General features: G+C 39.4%; 1 protein-coding gene across 2 annotated transcripts in view; it reads left to right on the top strand.

Moving 5' to 3' along the window:
• LOC146430801 (multidrug resistance-associated protein 1) overlaps window positions 1-18,354 on the top strand; it is a 47,567-nt gene that overhangs the window by 6,080 nt on the left and 23,133 nt on the right. For both annotated transcript variants that reach the window (XM_085074777.1, XM_085074776.1), the window contains exons 2-12: window positions 6,295-6,471; window positions 7,206-7,331; window positions 8,408-8,545; window positions 9,665-9,787; window positions 11,616-11,677; window positions 12,538-12,669; window positions 13,714-13,941; window positions 14,608-14,785; window positions 15,515-15,676; window positions 16,350-16,442; window positions 17,538-17,741. In XM_085074777.1, the coding sequence (XP_084930903.1) occupies window positions 6,295-6,471; window positions 7,206-7,331; window positions 8,408-8,545; window positions 9,665-9,787; window positions 11,616-11,677; window positions 12,538-12,669; window positions 13,714-13,941; window positions 14,608-14,785; window positions 15,515-15,676; window positions 16,350-16,442; window positions 17,538-17,741 (1,623 nt within the window). The remainder of the gene's footprint in view (window positions 1-6,294; window positions 6,472-7,205; window positions 7,332-8,407; window positions 8,546-9,664; window positions 9,788-11,615; window positions 11,678-12,537; window positions 12,670-13,713; window positions 13,942-14,607; window positions 14,786-15,514; window positions 15,677-16,349; window positions 16,443-17,537; window positions 17,742-18,354) is intronic.

The raw sequence follows: 18,354 nt of genomic DNA, 5'->3' as shown, positions 1-18,354 counted from the left end.
ATGAAGGAGGGGCATGGTCTCTTCCCTTTTCTGAGGTCTCAATCTGCATGGGTTTTTTTGGGAAGCTGGGCTAGAAGGCTTGTTTATGAATGATTTAAGGCTCTTTTTCTGACACAACTTGCATATCAAAATCTTAATTGGAGACCTGTATTTTTAAAATTTTTTCTGAACAGTTTTTTGTTTCATCTTTAACTGACTCCTACTAGCATTTTTACCAATGAGCTTCATAATAGCAGGAGTTTTGTTCCATTTGTGGCTGTATGAGAAATCCAGAATTGCATGGTAAGTTTAGTTCTCCTGTAGTAATAAAGAAAACTCCAAACCACGCTTTTATCTTTTTTTGGGGGGGGGGGGGGAATTTGATCTCCATGAGAGTTGGAGATCTGGATCTAATTCTTACAATTTAATTACTCAGTGTGGTAATTACCATTAATGTTTCTTATTTCACCTTTGTGGCAGTAGAATAACAAAAAGGCAGAAACTTATTGATCTAATTGGGCTGTTATTGGCCCAAAGAAAGGTCAGAGAACCTTGTGGGGGTTATGAGCACCTATCCTCACATGAGCCCATGAAGGGAAATGCTGAAGTCTCTTCCCAAACTGGCAGTCAGGCTCACTCTGTTCATTTGTTCCATTGCCTGTGGTAAGTGCTATAGTTCTGTGCAGAGTTCCATGATTTCTTCTGGCAGAAGTAGTTTCTAGAGTCTGTGGAGATCTGGGAATGAGATCAAGTATTTGGTTGTGTGGCTTTTACTTTTTAGTAGAATCCTGGGTTTGTGTGTTCCAAAAATAACAAAAAATCCCTGCTGCCTTTCTTTCATCAAGCATGTAAAATAGCTGTTAGAAAAGTATTGTAAAATCTGTACAAGTATTGTAAAATTTTCTTCTGCCTCCTGTTTTGCAGAGTACACCATTAGATGCTACAGTAAACCATTAATTTCATGTAGTTAGTACAGACTTCAAAGGAATTGGCAGTGTATTGAAAGTTTTATATAAATACAGCATGAGGTCATTGTGTGCAACCACCACAAAGGTACCATTTTACTTGTACTTTCTGCACTCATTTCAGTTGCAGGGAAAACAACTACATTGTGTCACAGGAGAGGTCTGTGCATTTTGAGTGACTTCCTGTTTATTAAGGAAAAAAGCTAGAGGAAATAAATGTCACCTAAGGTAAAAAGGTATGTTTGTCTGTGTATATTGTGCTACTTCTTGACTTGATTCTAGATCCAGTGGATCCTTTATTGCAAGTAGTACTTTTTTTCAAAATAATTTCAATATAACAGGTATAGTATTTTGAAAGGACTTACAAACAAGTAAACAGGAAGTTTGTGATGGTTATTTGAATTTCATATGCCTCATTTTGTGCTTTGTTTACCACTGTTAGGGATGTTGTTACTGTCTACTGCTTGTTTCTGTGAATATTGCTGAGGAGACAGGAGAGCTGCAGTTGTGGGTGTTTCTGCTGCTTTTTGTAGGGGTTCTGGAGTGCTTTTCTTGTACGAATATCTGTTGCTTGTTTTATCAACTTGTCACTCCCTGTGATGTAGCCTGAACAGTAAGCACAGCACAGCAGATGTGAAGCTGATGAAGATTGTGCCATGATTGTGCTTGATTAGGCTCTATTCTAAATGTGCTCTTGGGCAAATGGTGAGCCTCAGCACAAGTTTCATGATCTGGCTCTGAAATGTGAATGGCAGAACAAAGATACCGTGTCAGGTATCAGGGGCTTTTAAAGCAAGTTCAGAGTTCCTTTAAAGCAGCCTTAAAGAGAGAGGTTGTTTTCTGCACTCCCCTTGCCCCCTCCCTGTTGTGCACTGATGCAGCTCCTCTGAAGATGTAGGCTCAGCCAGATCTGCCAAATCGCCTGTCTGGGGAGAGGCAGGAAGTTTGCTGTCCTAGATAGATGCCATGAAGCCGCTGGCTCTTAGCCTACACTGGGAGAGAGTGGTTCAGTTAGCTCATGGGTTTATAGGTGCTACAGCGGGGAATTTTTTAATACTGTATCTAGAGCTGGCAGATTGTGAGACTTCCTATTTCAGTGGGAAAGTGATGATACAATTATAATGAAAGTAGTCAGCTGCAATTACGGTGTTAGTGTCTGAGAGAGCTAATTACTTTCACTCAACTAAATGCAAACATTGCATTAAATGAAAAGTCTTTTTACTGTTGGGGAGATAAGATTGAGAAACTTTATCTTGGTGTTACAAGGGAGGTGGTTCTTTCGTGGGTGATATTGAAGTAGTGGGTACACAATGTCAGTTGCAAACTCCATTTTGAAGGAGCTAATGTTGACCATGATGTTAAGATTCCAGTGTGGTTTTGTAATTTCATTTTTTACATAGATGTGTGATAATGCTTTAAGTCACTTTTCAATCACAGTTTGGTTCATGCAGGTGGATTTAACAGTGTGGCTGGCAGCCTGCACCTCGAGCACACTTGCACACAGCAGGTATGAAACGGAGCAATTTGGGTCTCTCCATTTCTGCCAGTGAGAATTCTGTGGGTCAAGTGGGATTATTGGTGTGAGAACAAGCAGCCCTTGGCTGCTCACTTGACAGCCTTTCCTGGCTGCCAGGAGAGAGGCAGCCAGCATCAAATACTGTTATTCCTCACATCAGCCATACTTGAGGCATACAGCTGCCCTTGGTCTGTCTTCCCTCAGCAAAGGCAGAATAACCGAACTTTAGTGTTGCAACTTCGTCTTACAGTTCCACTGCCAATGTTTGTATCTCATCTTTTCCTAAAATTCTAGATAGGAATTAGTACAGTTCTTAATTTTCATAGGGTTTATGCACTGTTAAATAAGTGGTTTACCTGTGAATAGATCCACTTGATTCTGGGGAATGCCAAGCATTTTTTGTGCCCTTCTTGTAGACAGACGGTTTCACTTCAGGTGTGATATGAAGCTTTTTTGTGCCATGGGAGAAAATATGCTACAGGGCACAAAAACTGTGGACTGGTATTTTTGAGCCATAGTGCTGATGATAGAAATGAAAACTGAGAAATAGGTCAGGTAGATTTAAAAATGCCCATCTGCTATTCTGGGATAACTTTAAAATTGTTAAGGAATTTTTGGAAAGAAAAGAAAAACCAATCTGAAACTATTTAATATCTGAGGTGTATTTCTTCTGGACTGCACTAAAACTAAGCCAACAGTGTATCTCTTCTCTCCCGACATCTACCAAGAAAGGAACAAGGATCAGACTGATTGTTCTCCAGTGGGTTCCTGCAGTCACAGTTTAAAATAAAGACTGCTTCCAGATTATACAGTCGAATAGCTATAGACCTTACCCCTTTTTAATTCCTCTTCCTTTATAGTAGGAGGCTTCTAGTTTGTGTAGGCTTTCAACAGCTGTATCTCTGTCATTTGGTGTGACGAGCTGTATCTCTGTCATTTGGTGTGACTTTGCAAAGTGGAAGAGTTACCTGATCAGTCAGAGTGAAAATTATTAATCTTTGAGCTGTAAAAAATGGCGTAGAACTTGCTTGTCTTAGAACTTGCTAAGACAGTGTATCTAAAACTCGACGCAGAAAAAATGTCCTTAATTTGCTGATTAATGTCTGTTAAATGCAAAGGTCTGCTTCAGTGATTAGCAGTGAGTGTTTCTGCATTTTTCTGTGAAGAATTTTTATTTGTGATGGAAAAAACCTTGAAACTGGGTTTATATAAAGCAAAGGAGAAGCATGTACTTTCCACTGGCAGAACTAGTCTAGACTTGTGTAACTGAAGCTGTAATTTGAATGTGAATGCAGGCTGGTTGCATGATGAGAGTGACACATTTTCCAACTGCAGTGGAATCTCCTAAAGTCATGGTGTGCTCCATGCAGAACTTAGGATATGCCTACCTTTTGTAATGGGTTGAGTTCCTCTTGTCTTTGTCCACTGAGGGTGATCACAGCTCTCTTCAGACTGAGAGCCTGCTGCTGATGTGTCCTACAGACAGTCCCCTGGCCTGCTTGGTGGGTCACTCCAGTGGCCCCACTGCCTTTTGGACTGGTGTTAACTGGGAACCTCCAGTGGCTGCTGGTCAGTCTGCAGGGGAGCTGTGACCCAGCGTGTTTGGAGCTGAGTGAAAGGACTCTGCAAGGACATCGAGTACTCAGCAGCAAGCATTGGGTCTGCAGCTCTGTTCCTGTGTGTGCTGCTGCCTTGGGTAGACACAGCCTGAGGGAATTGCATCTGGGAAACAGGTGGAGAAATACTGCTGTGTCTCTCTCTTCAAGCATTGCTTGTCTTTTGCTACCTGAAATAAGTGTAAGATGGAAGGGGCTTCTGCATCTCACCTGTGTGTTGCCATTTCTTTTGCACAGACAAGTGTTTTTAACACTAAGCAAGCTCCTACTTGATAGCAACAGTGTCTGGATGAAATCCTGGAAAAATATGAAAGAGCTGATGTTGCTGTTGCTGTTAAATTCTAGCAGTAGTCTTGCCCAGAATTGTCCATTTGTCCCATCTTTCTATTCTGAACCCTGAAGTACTATTGCATTGTACACTCTTGCCTTTTATGCAGAAACAAACACCTCCAGATAACTCGCAAATATGAAAGTCAAATGAAAGGTTGCACATGTTTTTAGAATATTCTCCAGCTGATATGCATAGCAGTCATGCATACAGCCCTTCTTGCTTTTATTTCGCCACGTGGCAGTGGCATGTGCATTACCTGCTCTGACCTTTCTGGTATTTGCCGGATTAATTTTATAGCAAGCATTCACAAACATTGAGAAAGGAGTTAGTAACTTTCTAAACAGTGTGTAGAGCTCCAAAAGTTTACTCAACATAAAGATGTCAATACTTTTGTTTGTTTCTTGTAAAGCTGATTACATCCTGTTGATTTGCTTGTATAATCTTATAACTATCTTAATTTGTGAATCGTAAACTGTTCTGCAGAGTCATGAGACTTTTTCTTGGCTGCTGTGCTGGAGTGGAGCAGCTGGGACTTAGAAAGCTGAAAACATTCATGTGGTGGCTAAATGTAAGGATGACTCAGCTGAAATTTCTGATGAGTTATGCAGTCAGGAAACTTAATAAGCATGTGGCTTGCCCACAGCGTCTCCCAGCCGCTGCCTTGTCACGAACAACTTGTGTGACCTCTGTGCAGATACATTCAAACATTACTGGCCATTTTTATGTTCTACCAGTGATGACTCCCCTGAATTGGCTGCAGTAAGCTCAGAGATTTTCTAAAAAGAAAAAATAAAATATTATACAAAGGGAGAAGAATTTTTAGAATACTGTGGAATTAGAGGACAAAAATAACAGCTGAATGTCCTGTGTATACTGTGTGTTGTATCTAACTGAGAAAAGTCCTAGATTCTGACAGAAATTGAGGGAAATGGGGAAGGAAAATGTGTCTTCCATTTCTCTTTATATCTGTGTTCTGTGCAATTGTGTTTGAAGCTGTTTATTCAGTGGAAGATGGGGCCAAACAAGGATCAAAGTGTGGTGATTCTGGGCAGCGGGATGTGCTTTCGACTTTGATGTTGTAATAGAGGGAGCAGGCACTACAGCTCCTTTTGGTTCTGTTTCCTCATCTATAAAATGTGGATAATGGCACCTATTTCTGTGACCAGCTCAGGCTTTTATAGAGGAGTAGGATTACTGACTGTCATTATGTCCCCAGTAGTGGTACTGGGGTTTTGTGTAGTGTAAGTGCAACTGTCTGAAAAAATGCTTTGCTGTGGAAAAGTTGACATCCTAGTTAAGAGCCTTTGGGCATGGGACTGCTGCTCTTGGCTCAGTGGCTTTTAAACAGAAGCCTGTGAGCAGTGCTTTGGCTGTTGAATATTGTAGTCCATCTGCAGCTGCAGTGTTGTGCATTTGCATTGTTCTGTTGGAGAGTCAAAAATCTACAGCACTTGATAGAAAGTGTTGCATGTGATAATTTTTTCAGCAAGATCAGTGATTTTACGGTAAAATTAGCTGCAAAAGATTTTCCTAACTCAGAACAATTGTAAATATGGTATGAAAGCTCATGTAACTACTAAATAGTCTGTCATTGTAAATAGTCCTTGTGACAGTAATTAAAATGGTCACATTTTTATTACTGTGAGCACCAGTTTTGGTTTGATTGTATCATGATTTATCCTGGGTTTGAGAAGTAAGAAAACATTGAATTATTTAAATTTACATTCTCTTCTTGTTGAATAGGAAATGAGCTGCAAGGGTGAGCCTTTTACTTGGTTCTGTGCCTCACTCTTGTGGATTTTTTATTCTGAGTCTCTGTGTCTGATTTTTAAATACTGAAGTTCAGCGTTGGCTTTTTCTGTAACTTAGCCTGTTTTCTTGCCCTAGGATTGGAATCTGACATGGCACACAGAAGATCCAGACTTCACCCCATGCTTTCAGAACACAGTCCTGGTCTGGATTCCTTGCATTTACCTGTGGCTCTGCTTCCCAGTGTACTTCCTGTACCTTCGCCGTCATGACAGGGGCTACATTCAAGTGTCAAACCTTAACAAAGCCAAAACGGTATGTGACTCTTTGAAACCAGAACTTACTAGGCTCCTTTGGAAATTGGAATCTATTTTCTGCACAGTATTGACCTGTGTGCACACTTCAGGTGTAACTTACTTGTTCTGCTTGTGATTGATTTCCCAGCCTTTCCTGTTTCCATTACCCTTTTATCAGGCTTTCTGAAATTTACCCTGGTGTAGCAACAAACATGCAAATTATTTTAAAGACCAGTTGGAGAAGACTATTTTAAGGCAACTCGATTTCAGGGCCCTTATTTCTGTCATAAAAAGAATTTATTGTCCTGTCAGCTTCTCAAGTTACACAGCATACGTTTCTAGAGCTGCTGCAGGTGTTCTCTTCCAGTTCTAGTGTGAAATAGGTTTTGGGGTTTTTTGGGGTTTTTTTCCCTCTAGAATGAGTGCAGAATTTTAAGAAGGACTATAATAAAACGTGGTGTATTGGAGAGGCTTTTGTCTCTGCAGTCTGTTATTCAGGAGTGAGATTGATGAGCTTTCTGCTTCATAATAGACTGAATTACATGGTATTAAATATCAGTAAACTATATTCTCCTAGTAGGAATTCAGTAATTTCATCCAAGTTGCTTTTCTTTGTGCATGTGGTAGAATTGCCCAAATGATTATTATTATCTGATTATGTCTTCTGTTAACATATAACATCTAGTGTTCATCTATATTTTGTGCTGCATTATCTGTGTGACCTGATGTATTAAAGACACTTTTTTATTGCAGGCTTTGGGCTTAATACTGTGGATAGTCTGCTGGGCAGACCTTTTCTACTCTTTCTGGGAAAGAACTCAAAATATTTTTCGAGCTCCGTTTTTTCTTGTTAGCCCTACAGTATTGGGTATAACAATGGTAAGTTCTTCTGCATTGCCATTGTTGATGCAAAGCTTTCAGCAATAACACCATCTTGGAATTATTCACAGTGCTGTAATTCTTTAAGCTGCAGACTTACTCTGCAGTTGAGCTGTGAAATATTGACTCTCAAATGTCTGCTTTCTTTAAAAAAATATAGAAAAAACAGACTCCCACCCATCTGTGCTCAGTGTGTTGTACATCAGCACACTAGGCAGTTTCAGGTGTCTTATTTTGGTAGGCCTGAGCTACCCTCCATTTAATAGTATGACTCAGGCATTGGGGTAGAGGAATCAGCTCAAGAGAGCTGATTCAACCTAGATAATACAAACCTCTGAACTTGGGGGAAGACTGTTCAAGTATCTTACTACAAACTCTCCTGCATGTAACATTCTTTAGTGTGTATTTTCTTTATTACATTTGATGGCACAGTGGAAAGTCTTAAGTGCTGTGAGCCATACAGTTGTCCCCAGCTAACTCCTTCACCCTACTTATGCAGAGGTTTTCTGCTTTCATACCAGTATCACTGCATTTCAAGAAAATGCCTTGCTATTCATGTATTGTCAGTTGCCTTAGGTTTATCACAGAGTTAGAATGGTAGTGATTAAATGTGATGCTCAAGGGGACAACACAACCCCAACAACAACCAAACAAAAAACCCAAACAGCCCTCAAACATGCTGACTAATGCAAGAGCTGTTAAGTAGTTCATGCCCATTTAATAAGGCAATTGTCAAGCTTTTGTCAGTCTGATTGAAAATGCATGTTGCAGTAGACAAGACAAGTGGTATAGAAGGAGAAAAGTAAAGATTGGCAGCTTTTGACAGTACTTTTGTGTGATTGTTTACTTCTATGTAATACATATTAATTTTCCCTTTTTTGTCCACTGGATCTTTAGAGAGAATTTCCTATTTAAATATATTTTTGAATTACACTTAAAATTTCTGGGTTTTAGAATGTCTGGGAGATACTTGATTAGAAATGTTAAATAAACAGTTTAGCACAGTACCTTTTCTATGTGCATAACATTGTAAAACTTAAAATTTTTGGATATGTTTTCATCTTATTTGTCTGCAGTTGCTTGCCACATTTTTAATACAGTATGAAAGACTAAAAGGAGTCCAGTCTTCTGGTGTAATGACGATTTTCTGGTTCATTGCATTGTTATGTGCCACAGTGGTTTTTATATCAAAAATAAAACAAGCCTTAAATATGGTAAGTGATTTTTATCCTCATTCAGTTGAAAATAATCCCAAATGCTGCAGTGATAGAATAGCTGCTTGGTAATTATGCCAGTCAAACCAGTCAATGATGCATTTAGTGTACCTTCATTCCTTGGGCTGTAACAGCAAAACAGGCAAGAATGAATGGCTTCAGTTTTGAAATGCTCGTGAAATTCATAGTGATTTTAACTGTAGCAACAGTTGCCAAGAAAATTCTGTTGGCTGTTGGAGAAAGTGGATGTGTCTGCTTGAGTGCACTCCAAGTGTGTAATCTTTGATATCAGACTGCTCTTGCTGGGAGTTTACGTCATCTTCCTGTTGATTCTGCAGTGGATTTCCTGAAACACTGTGTTCAGTGCTGCTGTGGTCTCACCTGCTTGGACAAAATCAAAGTATAAAGTGAAATATTTTTATGCCAATTTGCCTTGTACTAAGGCCACCTCAGATATCAGGCTGCCTGATGGAGCTGCCTGAAAGTGGCATACCATTTTAATTTGTTGAACCTTTAAGTTCTATTGGCAATTTTGAGAACTTTCAGCTAACTTTTGCCTTCAGCTGTTGGGAATGGGATTTTACTGGGGATGTGTGTTTGTCTATCCCTGTGCTTTGATTTCTGTGGCTTATGTGTTAGATATCAGTCTCAGTCTAAAAAACTGAGAGAGCCTGTGAATTTTGCACACAATGGAACAATGTGTAATCTAAATTCTGCTCTTCTAATTCTTACCTTCAGTGTGCATATTAATTAAAAAATTGCATTGAATACTGCTTGTTTCTGAGTGCATTAATGTCTTGCTCCTGTAAAGAATACACTGACTTCAAATTGGGGTTGTGTTGGCACAAACCATGATTTAATAAGAACGTTTTACATAAAAAATTAATGTGTGCATATTTATGGTAGTGACTGAATAAAAATAAATGTGTTTTTCACATCCTCTCCCCTGTCATTACCTTCCTTTTACCAAAATAGGCCTTGACTTTAATTTGCGTGGAGGTGAGTAGTGTAGCATTTAGTTTGCAGAATTTACATGAAGGAGCTGTTTTCTATTTAATAGTAACATGTTTTGAATAAATTCTTCAAGCCTTTTAATTGGAATATTACCTTCCTTTGTAGGGTGCTGATGATGGATTTCGTTATGCCACCTTCTGCATCTACTTCATCCTGGTATTAGTAGAGCTCATCCTGTGTTGTTTTCCAGAGCAACCACCTTTGTTTTCTGAAACAGTAAACGATCCTGTGAGTGAGTCTGTACTGAGTGCCAAGTATCATATGTGCAATATTCTGTGTAATGAGCTGCAGGGCCATAGTCTCCCATATGCCAAATAATTAAAATTCTGCTTTTCATTTGGTGATGCAGAAGAGGCCCATAACATGCAAAACTGAAAGAAGGAAGGGGCTATATACAAGAAAAAGCATAAAAATACTGTTGCACTCATTGCTGAATAGCATTCCTGAAGGATAAGTTATATGTATTTATATTCAGTAGTGCTGCTGGCAGTCAGTGGGAAATAGTGATTTGAAATGCTGTGCTCCTGGTTATCTGATCTGTTCAGCAGACAGTAACTTGCAAGGGTGTGGATTCCCTTTCATTTGAATGTGGGGAAGAATTTAGACCTGGAAAGCTTTTGAACCTGGGCAGATGCATTTGATTTCTGTATTTATCTCTCTTGTGTCAAGTGAAAATTTAACCAGCTCAGATGCAAGAGCAGCTAATGTTAGAGAGTGGTTTTGATGTAGATATTTAATTTTACCTAGACATGATATTTTTTGCATGTGTTCTTACTTATATGTACCAGCTCTATGGCATTGGTTGAAAGTGACCCAAGGGATGCTGGATCATCCTTGCACCACCTCTGGGCCAGACTGTCACAGTGACACTTGTCACTGCCTGGAGTTTGGTTGTGCCGAGTTTAGGAATTTCAGTTTTATACAAGGTCTAATTCTGGTTTGATGGCTGTTAAATGACACTGACTGATGAAGGAGAGTGTGAAATGTGTGAGGGGGGAAATAAGTGCTGCTTTTGTAACTGTGCAAAGGGTCCATGAGCAATTGCACTTACTGAATCCCAACAGTACCCAAGGTGCCAGTGGTGCTCTGCATGGCCATGGCAGACAGTTTGTGTGTGCCTGGAAGGAGGAACGTATTGCTGAGTCCTTGGATCCTCTTCATCTTTCAGTTCCTTTCATCTCATTCAGGGGTTAAATATATTTGACAGGTTATTGTAGGTGTAAGGAAACCTTCTTTTCTGCTTTGATCGTGGTTGTAATAATTACAAGGTGCTTTGAGACCACAGTGGTTTGTTTTTCTGTTCTGAATATTTCTAGGAATGTCTGTAGGAAATAGGGAAGATTGAGAAATCTGGAAGAGGGAAAAGAGAAATGTGTGCTGAAATTCTGCAATTAAATTAACTTCTCATGCCTTTGAAATTCTCCCAGCCTTTCTTTATGCTCTTTTAACCCAACCAGGTTAGGAGAGCAGCTAAAAGAGCTGCTGAGTGTGGAACCTGAGCGAGCTGTGCAGCTGTATGGATGGATGCTTAAGTTTCTGAAACATATTTGATGAATGAGATGCAGGGCTCCTGAGGGCTGTTTTGGATGGTTTTATGGAGTTTACAAATTTTTTTCATTTGTGCATCCGTGTGGATGGTGTCCCAACACTTCACAGCTGGAACAGGAGAACTGCATTTTTCATTTCTAATTACCCAATTAACATATTGGTGCCCTCATATGGTGGCATGGCTTGCATTGACATAGGCACTGAACACGACATCTGGAGAGACTGTCTGGCCTGCAGTGGCCTCTAGAATTCCTTCAGCTGTTTGTTGTGTTGTTGATATGGAGCACTGCTATTCCTGTGTCCCAGTGGTTAAGCCTGCTGACAGCCCTGAAGCTGGGCTTGTGTTTTCTGAACAAGCTCTCAGCAGCATAAATGGCAAATTTTAGTAATGTGAAAGAAATACTGTAAGCAAAAGGAATTTCAAAAGCATCTTTTCTGCTTTGCTTGTTTCTTTTGGCCCTGCATCAGTCACTTTGTATGTGAATTAATTTCTTCTTCTCTCCTTTAGAATCCATGTCCAGAGTTCAGTGCTTCTTTCCTCTCCAGAATCACATTCTGGTGGATCACTGGGTAAGACCAAGCTGTTCATAAAACACCAATTCAAGTTAGATGGTACTTAGGGATCCTGCTTTTAGCGTGAAATTAGCAATGATCATGCAAGAGTAATTTTGATTGGTTTGGTTGGTTGTGTCATAGTGTAAATTAAATTTTTTTTACAAATTTGGTTTATATTTTTTTACTTCCCTTGTAGAGTCTTTGTAATTTTAAATTTTGCCAGTATATATTTGGTATGGTTGATGAAAGAATATAATAAAAAACATTCTTTGGGAAATATAAGAACGTAGAAATCATCTGCTGTATTTAGAAACTAAGACGTTCAAAATGATTACCTCTTTTTGTGCAATAGGCTCTTTTTTTCCCATTAACTTAATTTTAGTTATGCTGTATGATTTGTGAGTTAAAACACGGAAACATGTAAAATAATATTGGTGTATATTGTGGCTGGTACTTGGCCAGAGTTCCAACAGAAGGCTAGATGAAAGGAATTGCTTTGCGAAATTAAAGGCTAATAAAGATTTTGAAACTTGTTAGGCATGGGAATATTAATTACCTGGCTGATTTTCAAATGAGATCACTTTAGCCTTTCTTTTATTTTCCCTGAAATTTGAATTCAGTGGCATATCCTGGATCCTTAGATGTTTTGGTGTCTAGTTCTCCTGGTTGAGACAGGAGGATGTATGTTTTAGCATCTGGATGTATGTTTTAGCATCTAGTTGCTGCAGGCACTAATGCTTACTTGCACCTTTGTGGAGATTGCTCTGGCTCTGTTCTGGGGCTGGATTCAACTATATCTATGTATCTATCTCTGTATATACACACATACATTTCTAGTGTTCTTAAATTTATGTTGCTGATTCTTTCTCATACAGGTTGATGATTCGGGGTTACCGGAGTCCTTTGGAAGCCAAGGATTTGTGGTCGTTAAATAAAGAGGACACATCAGAGGAAATAGTGCCAGGTCTGGCTAGAAATTGGGCAAAAGAGTGGTCAAAGACCAAGAGGTAAGTTCAGTTATCCTGGCATTCAGGTCTGCCATGATACAGAGGTTTAAAAGCTCTAGTTACTCAACCTCTACTTAGAGGTATTTGTCATTTGTTATCAAACCTGTGTTTGTAAGGCCATGTGGCTGCCTGTATTTGTCCTTAAGTGCACACAGGGCAGGAACCAAGTAGGGCATGGTGTTCCTTCTTTATGAAGAGCTGTATCAACTTTCCCTTAGTCTTTCATGATCCAAAACTTACTACTGTGACTTTTGCTGTGTGGGTTTTTTTTGGTTTTTTTTTCTTCTCTGGGGAGGGAATGTTTGGGCATAAACTTCTGTCATGTAATTTAGGAGCTTGGGCTCCCTCTGTAGTTAGCAAAGGCTCAGGAGGGTAGTGCAGGGTGTCAAAGTGAGCAGCTTATTCCTTTCTTTTGACTATATAGGGAGTCTGAGCATGTAAGCCAGATGACTAAAATTAGAAAGACTGCATGCCTGTGGTCTCCATCTTACTTTCATCATCTTTGGCTGCAGCAAATAGGAGCACCTTTTCATTGAGGGAAAATTGTGTGCTTGCATAGGCAGTGTGTTTTACATACGGCTTGTGCTCAGGAGTTCAGAGCATTTAGTTTGGCATAAACCAGATGTAAGAAAAGAATGTGTTCAGTCCCTTGGGGATGCCTTGGCATAAATCTGACTGCAGTCTTTTAACTCTGGTGGTACAGTGAAGCCTTGATTTTGATGAAGGTTTGGCATACTGGGTTCTAGAATAATAATGCCCTGTGCCCTTGAAGCTTACGAGTTACAGCCCTATTCCTGATCCCCCAGGGCAGACTTACAGGAGAGATTTACAGGGATGTTACCTGTCCAAGCAAAGAAAGCCATTTCTGAATGGCCAGTTCATTTAGTTGTGTAGGATTATTGAAAATGCTTGACAGTAAAACCCAGTTAAACTCCTAAGAATCATAATAAGCAGCTCATTTACATCTCATTTGTATAGGGTACATTTTTCCAGTTGACCTTATGCTTGAATAAAGGCTACATTCTGTACCTACTCTTATTTCAGGCAACCACTAAACATGTCATATGCACCCAAAAAGCAGCAAAAATCAGGTGACTCAAATGGTGATGTGACAGAAGAGGCTGAAGCTTTGATTATAAAACCATCTCAGAAGAGCTCTGAAGCATCTTTATTCAAGGTGTTATATAAAACCTTTGGACCATATTTTCTCATGAGCTTCCTTTTCAAAGCTGGACATGATCTCTTGATGTTTGCAGGCCCGGAAATTCTGAAGTAAGACATATATACTTCATTATTGTTTTAAAAGTATGTAACAGGATTTAAAACATGATGGTATTTGACCCCCCAAGCTGCTTTGCCTTCCGTTGGTTCAATGAGGTAGAGATGTTATACAAGGGAGAGATTATAGACAAAGATGATTTTGGTCCATTGGTTTTCAAATTGCAACATCATGCAATAAATATTTGACCTATGTTCCTTTTCAACACCAGGAAGCATGGCAGGAACATAATCAACAATAGCAGGAGAGTTTACTCTCTAACCTGTAATTATTTTATGCCTACACATCACAGTGTGGGATGCCACAGAGAGCTAAGGGGCTGGGAGGGGTTGTAGCTTTGAGCTAAGAAGTAAAACAACTGCAAGTGGTTTTATTTCAGCTGGAGGAGATACAAGACTTTCCAGTGTAGCTCCAAGGGAATGCTGTACATGTAAGCTATGTATTACTTCATGTTTCAGACTGGTATGTTGAGGAGGGAGTGATGTATGTGCATACAAAATGATCTCCAGTTTCTAAGAAGTTTGCTTAAGTGTTTTATCTGAGTTTGGTACTTTAGGTCCTTGCATGACCCTTACAGTGTTTGGAATAATCTGAGGTTGTAACCATGACATTTGGTTTAGTTTTCCACCTATTAAGAGAACTCACTTCTCTCTCCACAGACTGCTCCTCAACTTTGTAAATAACAAAGCTGCCCCAAACTGGCAAGGCTACTTTTATACGGTGCTGCTGTTTGTTTGTGCCTGTCTTCAGACACTGATTCTTCACCAGTATTTTCATATTTGCTTTGTAACTGGAATGAGGCTCAAAACAGCCATTGTTGGTGTTATTTATCGAAAGGTAGGTCTTTAAATATGCAACAGTACTGTCACTGCAAATATTCAATATCTGTGACTGTGAGAATGCATCACTTCAGTCTGAATAATAAGTTAGATTACTCTGGTGTGCTGATTCCTAACTCTTAATAGAAATAAGAGCATGTCTAACTTATAAATAAAAGCCTTTAAGCCAGGTCAGTTTTCTAATTTACTATTTAATATGCTTCTTACTTTGAATAAGAAACTTTGCCTCATTTGGACTTGGGGTGTGCAGTGTTTCAGTTGGTGAAGAAACAAGGATGCATCTACATTTATGACTTTACTTGGGACTTAGCAGCTGTGCCACCTCACCTTAGAATAAGCTGGAAGAATTTAGAAATCTGGGGACTGATAGCTCTGTGTGAGAAAAATGTGTCACAAGAAATTAAGATTCCAATTCTCACAGCAAAACAAGAACACATAGCAAACCAAGTAAACTATACCCCCAAGGAATAAAATCATCAGCCCTAACCCCAGAGTTTGCTTATTGACTTCAATTCAATATTAGCTTAAACCCAGCTGATTGAGCCAAACTGTACAACTTGCATTTTGCAAGGTGTACAGGGTAAACAGAATATGAAGGAGGAGTATGATTGCTTGTAATTTTAAAGAAGCCATTCTGTAAAGCAGTTGAATTCTGTGGAGAAAATGCAAAGGGATAAATCTGTCTTCATGTTGTTTTCATTGTTTTTTATTTTTGATCTTCATGTAGGCACTTGTTATAACAAATTCGGCTAGGAAGACTTCTACTGTGGGTGAGATTGTGAATCTGATGTCTGTGGATGCTCAGAGATTCATGGACTTGGCTACCTATATAAACATGATTTGGTCTGCACCTCTCCAGGTGATACTAGCACTGTACTTGCTGTGGCAGGTGAGCATTGTGTGTGGTTTCCTGTTTTGACTTTGGCAATGTGCTGCTTCCATAATTCTGTGACAACAGACAGCTGCTGTTCAGACCCCTGGAGGGTTTGCAGCACTGTGGGGAAGGTGCTGTTTGTTAAGAAGCCATTCAGAGCTGCTTCTGCAGCTGCTGTCAAGAAGGAAGGCAGGAGGTTCTGGATTTGCACATCTCAGTTCATGCTGGGAGGATGCAGAGGGGAGCTGTTATCTTTTGGGGGACTGCAGCACCTGTAGTATCTCACTTGGGCCTTGACTGAAATAAAAGTGGCCTTGGTTCTGTGCTCAGAGAGTCACCATATGAGATGTTTGCTGTTTCTAGTTCACACAGCACTGGGCTGACTTTTCTTCAGAAGAGCAGGCAAATCAGCAAAAAGTGGAAGACATGAAAACATATTTGTGTATGTGTATAGAGAGATATTTGGAGAGAGATTGATCTGTATGTACCTCTGATGAGGGCTCTATATGTATGTTTGTTTCAAAAGTCAATATGTGTAAATATTAACCTAAGCCCCTACTTGATCATCCTCTTCTTCCCCCAAGCTAAAAACCTATTTCAGAATGATTTTCTGTAGTGTATGCAGTGCTTTGGTCCAAGATTTAAAAAAATGAGTTGGAATAAATGTTTACAATTATGTACTTTTCAGAATTTAGGTCCTTCAGTGCTAGCAGGTGTGGCTGTCATGATCCTTCTGGTTCCAATAAATGCTGTGATGGCAATGAAGACAAAAACCTATCAGGTTAGCACCTCTGTATAATGCTTTTAAGAAACATCTATTCTTTGACTTGTTCCTAGAGGTTTTTCCTTTTTGGTTTTTTTTTTCCTCCCTCTATTTATCTCTTTAAAAAAAGGAAGGGAAAGAAAGGTCAGAGGTGTTGTATATTCAGGATAAACAAACTCATGTATTTTTCAGCCTTACAGCTTATCTGTACATAATGCTATAAAAACCTGCAGTAGTGAAGACCAAGGTAGCACTTTAGCCAGCTTCATGAGGTGTCCAGTGATTGAATTGGAATTAGTTCATTTTAACTTGCTTAAGAACTAAAGTGCAAATGTAAACTACTGTGTGCCTAATGAACCTGCATGAATTAAATACTCATGTTTCCAGGATGTGTGGCTTGTCCTTTTATGTTTTTGGTTTTTTTTGGGGGGGGTTTTTTTCGGGTTTTTTTGGGGTTTTTTTGGTTTTTTTGTTTCCTGGAGAGATGAAGAAAGGGAAGTCTCAGTTGTTGGCTGGTTTTGATCCCTTGTTGATTTTATTTGGTGGGGATCAGTTTGTTACAGAGAGTGCACATAAGTGAGTGTAGACTCAAACTCAAGTTCTCTACTGCAAAAACTACTTCCAACAACCCCACCAGGTGCTTTGTGGTGCAGACTTCACTACTTACTGAAGTTACTGAATGTCAGAGGACATTGATATATTTAAGTGAAACCTGTTAGCATTGGTAGTGCTGAAAATGAAGCAAGATCAAGTTTGGTCTAAGGTTAGATGCAAGCTACACATCTTGTAGTGGCTTATTTTTTAACTTCATGTCGTACCTGAGTCTCAAGGCTCCCTGGTGCAAGGTCAGTCACACTTAAACCAGGGCCACAATTATCTTGATCTTGGTTTGGATTTGTAGTTACATGAAGCATTCTTTTAATTGGTTTAAAACGTCTTGTTAATTCTGCATATTTGTTTGTTCAGATAGTATCTCAGATTTCCTGCTTGGGAAGCTAGTAAGCTTTTGATGATAATGAGGTAAATTTGCCATTGCAAAATACAAAGCTCAGAACTTTGAGGCTCTGCCAAGTATTGTGCTCTGTTAATTATTTTTTGCAATGTTGTTTTTAGGTGGCTCAAATGAAGAGCAAAGACAACAGAATTAAGCTGATGAATGAAATTCTCAATGGGATTAAAGTTCTGAAACTTTATGCTTGGGAATTAGCCTTCAGAGAGAAGGTATTAGAGATCAGACAGAAAGAACTCCAAGTCCTAAAAAAATCTGCTTACCTTGCTGCAATGGCAACCTTCACTTGGGTTTGTGCTCCGTTTTTGGTAAGTGAAACAAATCTAGAAGTCTTCTCTCCTTTTTGGGACTGTGCTTTCCAGGGCAGCACTTGAGGACTTCTTTTGGCTTTGTGTTTTAATGAGCTGAAATGCCCTCCAGAGTGGTGGTCATTGAACACTTAGGGGTCCATTTCTCTATGAAAAAGTACTACTGTTTTCTTTGAAACTCAGTAACATCCAAGTTGGATGTGTTCTAGAGGTTAATGGCCAAAGTATTTGAAAATAAAAACCTTCTCTGCATCTGCTCCTATTTTTTGTAGAGTACTTGAGGAACCTAAGATGAAATGTATGGTCAGATTTAGGAGAGTAAAAAATCCCTTATTTCAACATGTTTCTGAGAGCAGCAGGTCCTTACATAAGAGTTGCTGATTGAATGGGATGTTGTGCTCCAGCAGTGTCTCTGGCTGGGGTTCTTCCAGCATCTGTTTGACAGCAAAATGCAAGAGGCAAAGCTCTTGCGTAGCCTGAGATGGCTTCAAATTCTTATTTAAAAAAAAAAGTCCATGATATGCGAAACATCCCTCCTGTGTTTGTGGTTAGCTTACATTTCAACTAGTGCAAGGGAGAGAAGAGTGAGATCACATCAAAATTGTTTCAGACC

The sequence above is a fragment of the Lichenostomus cassidix genome, chromosome 14, assembly GCF_008360975.1.
Source record: "Lichenostomus cassidix isolate B80296 chromosome 14, HeHo_3.0, whole genome shotgun sequence".
Taxonomy (NCBI): Eukaryota; Metazoa; Chordata; class Aves; order Passeriformes; family Meliphagidae; genus Lichenostomus; species Lichenostomus cassidix.
Note: the sequence above shows the minus strand (reverse complement) of the source record. Positions and strands in the feature narration are given on the sequence as shown.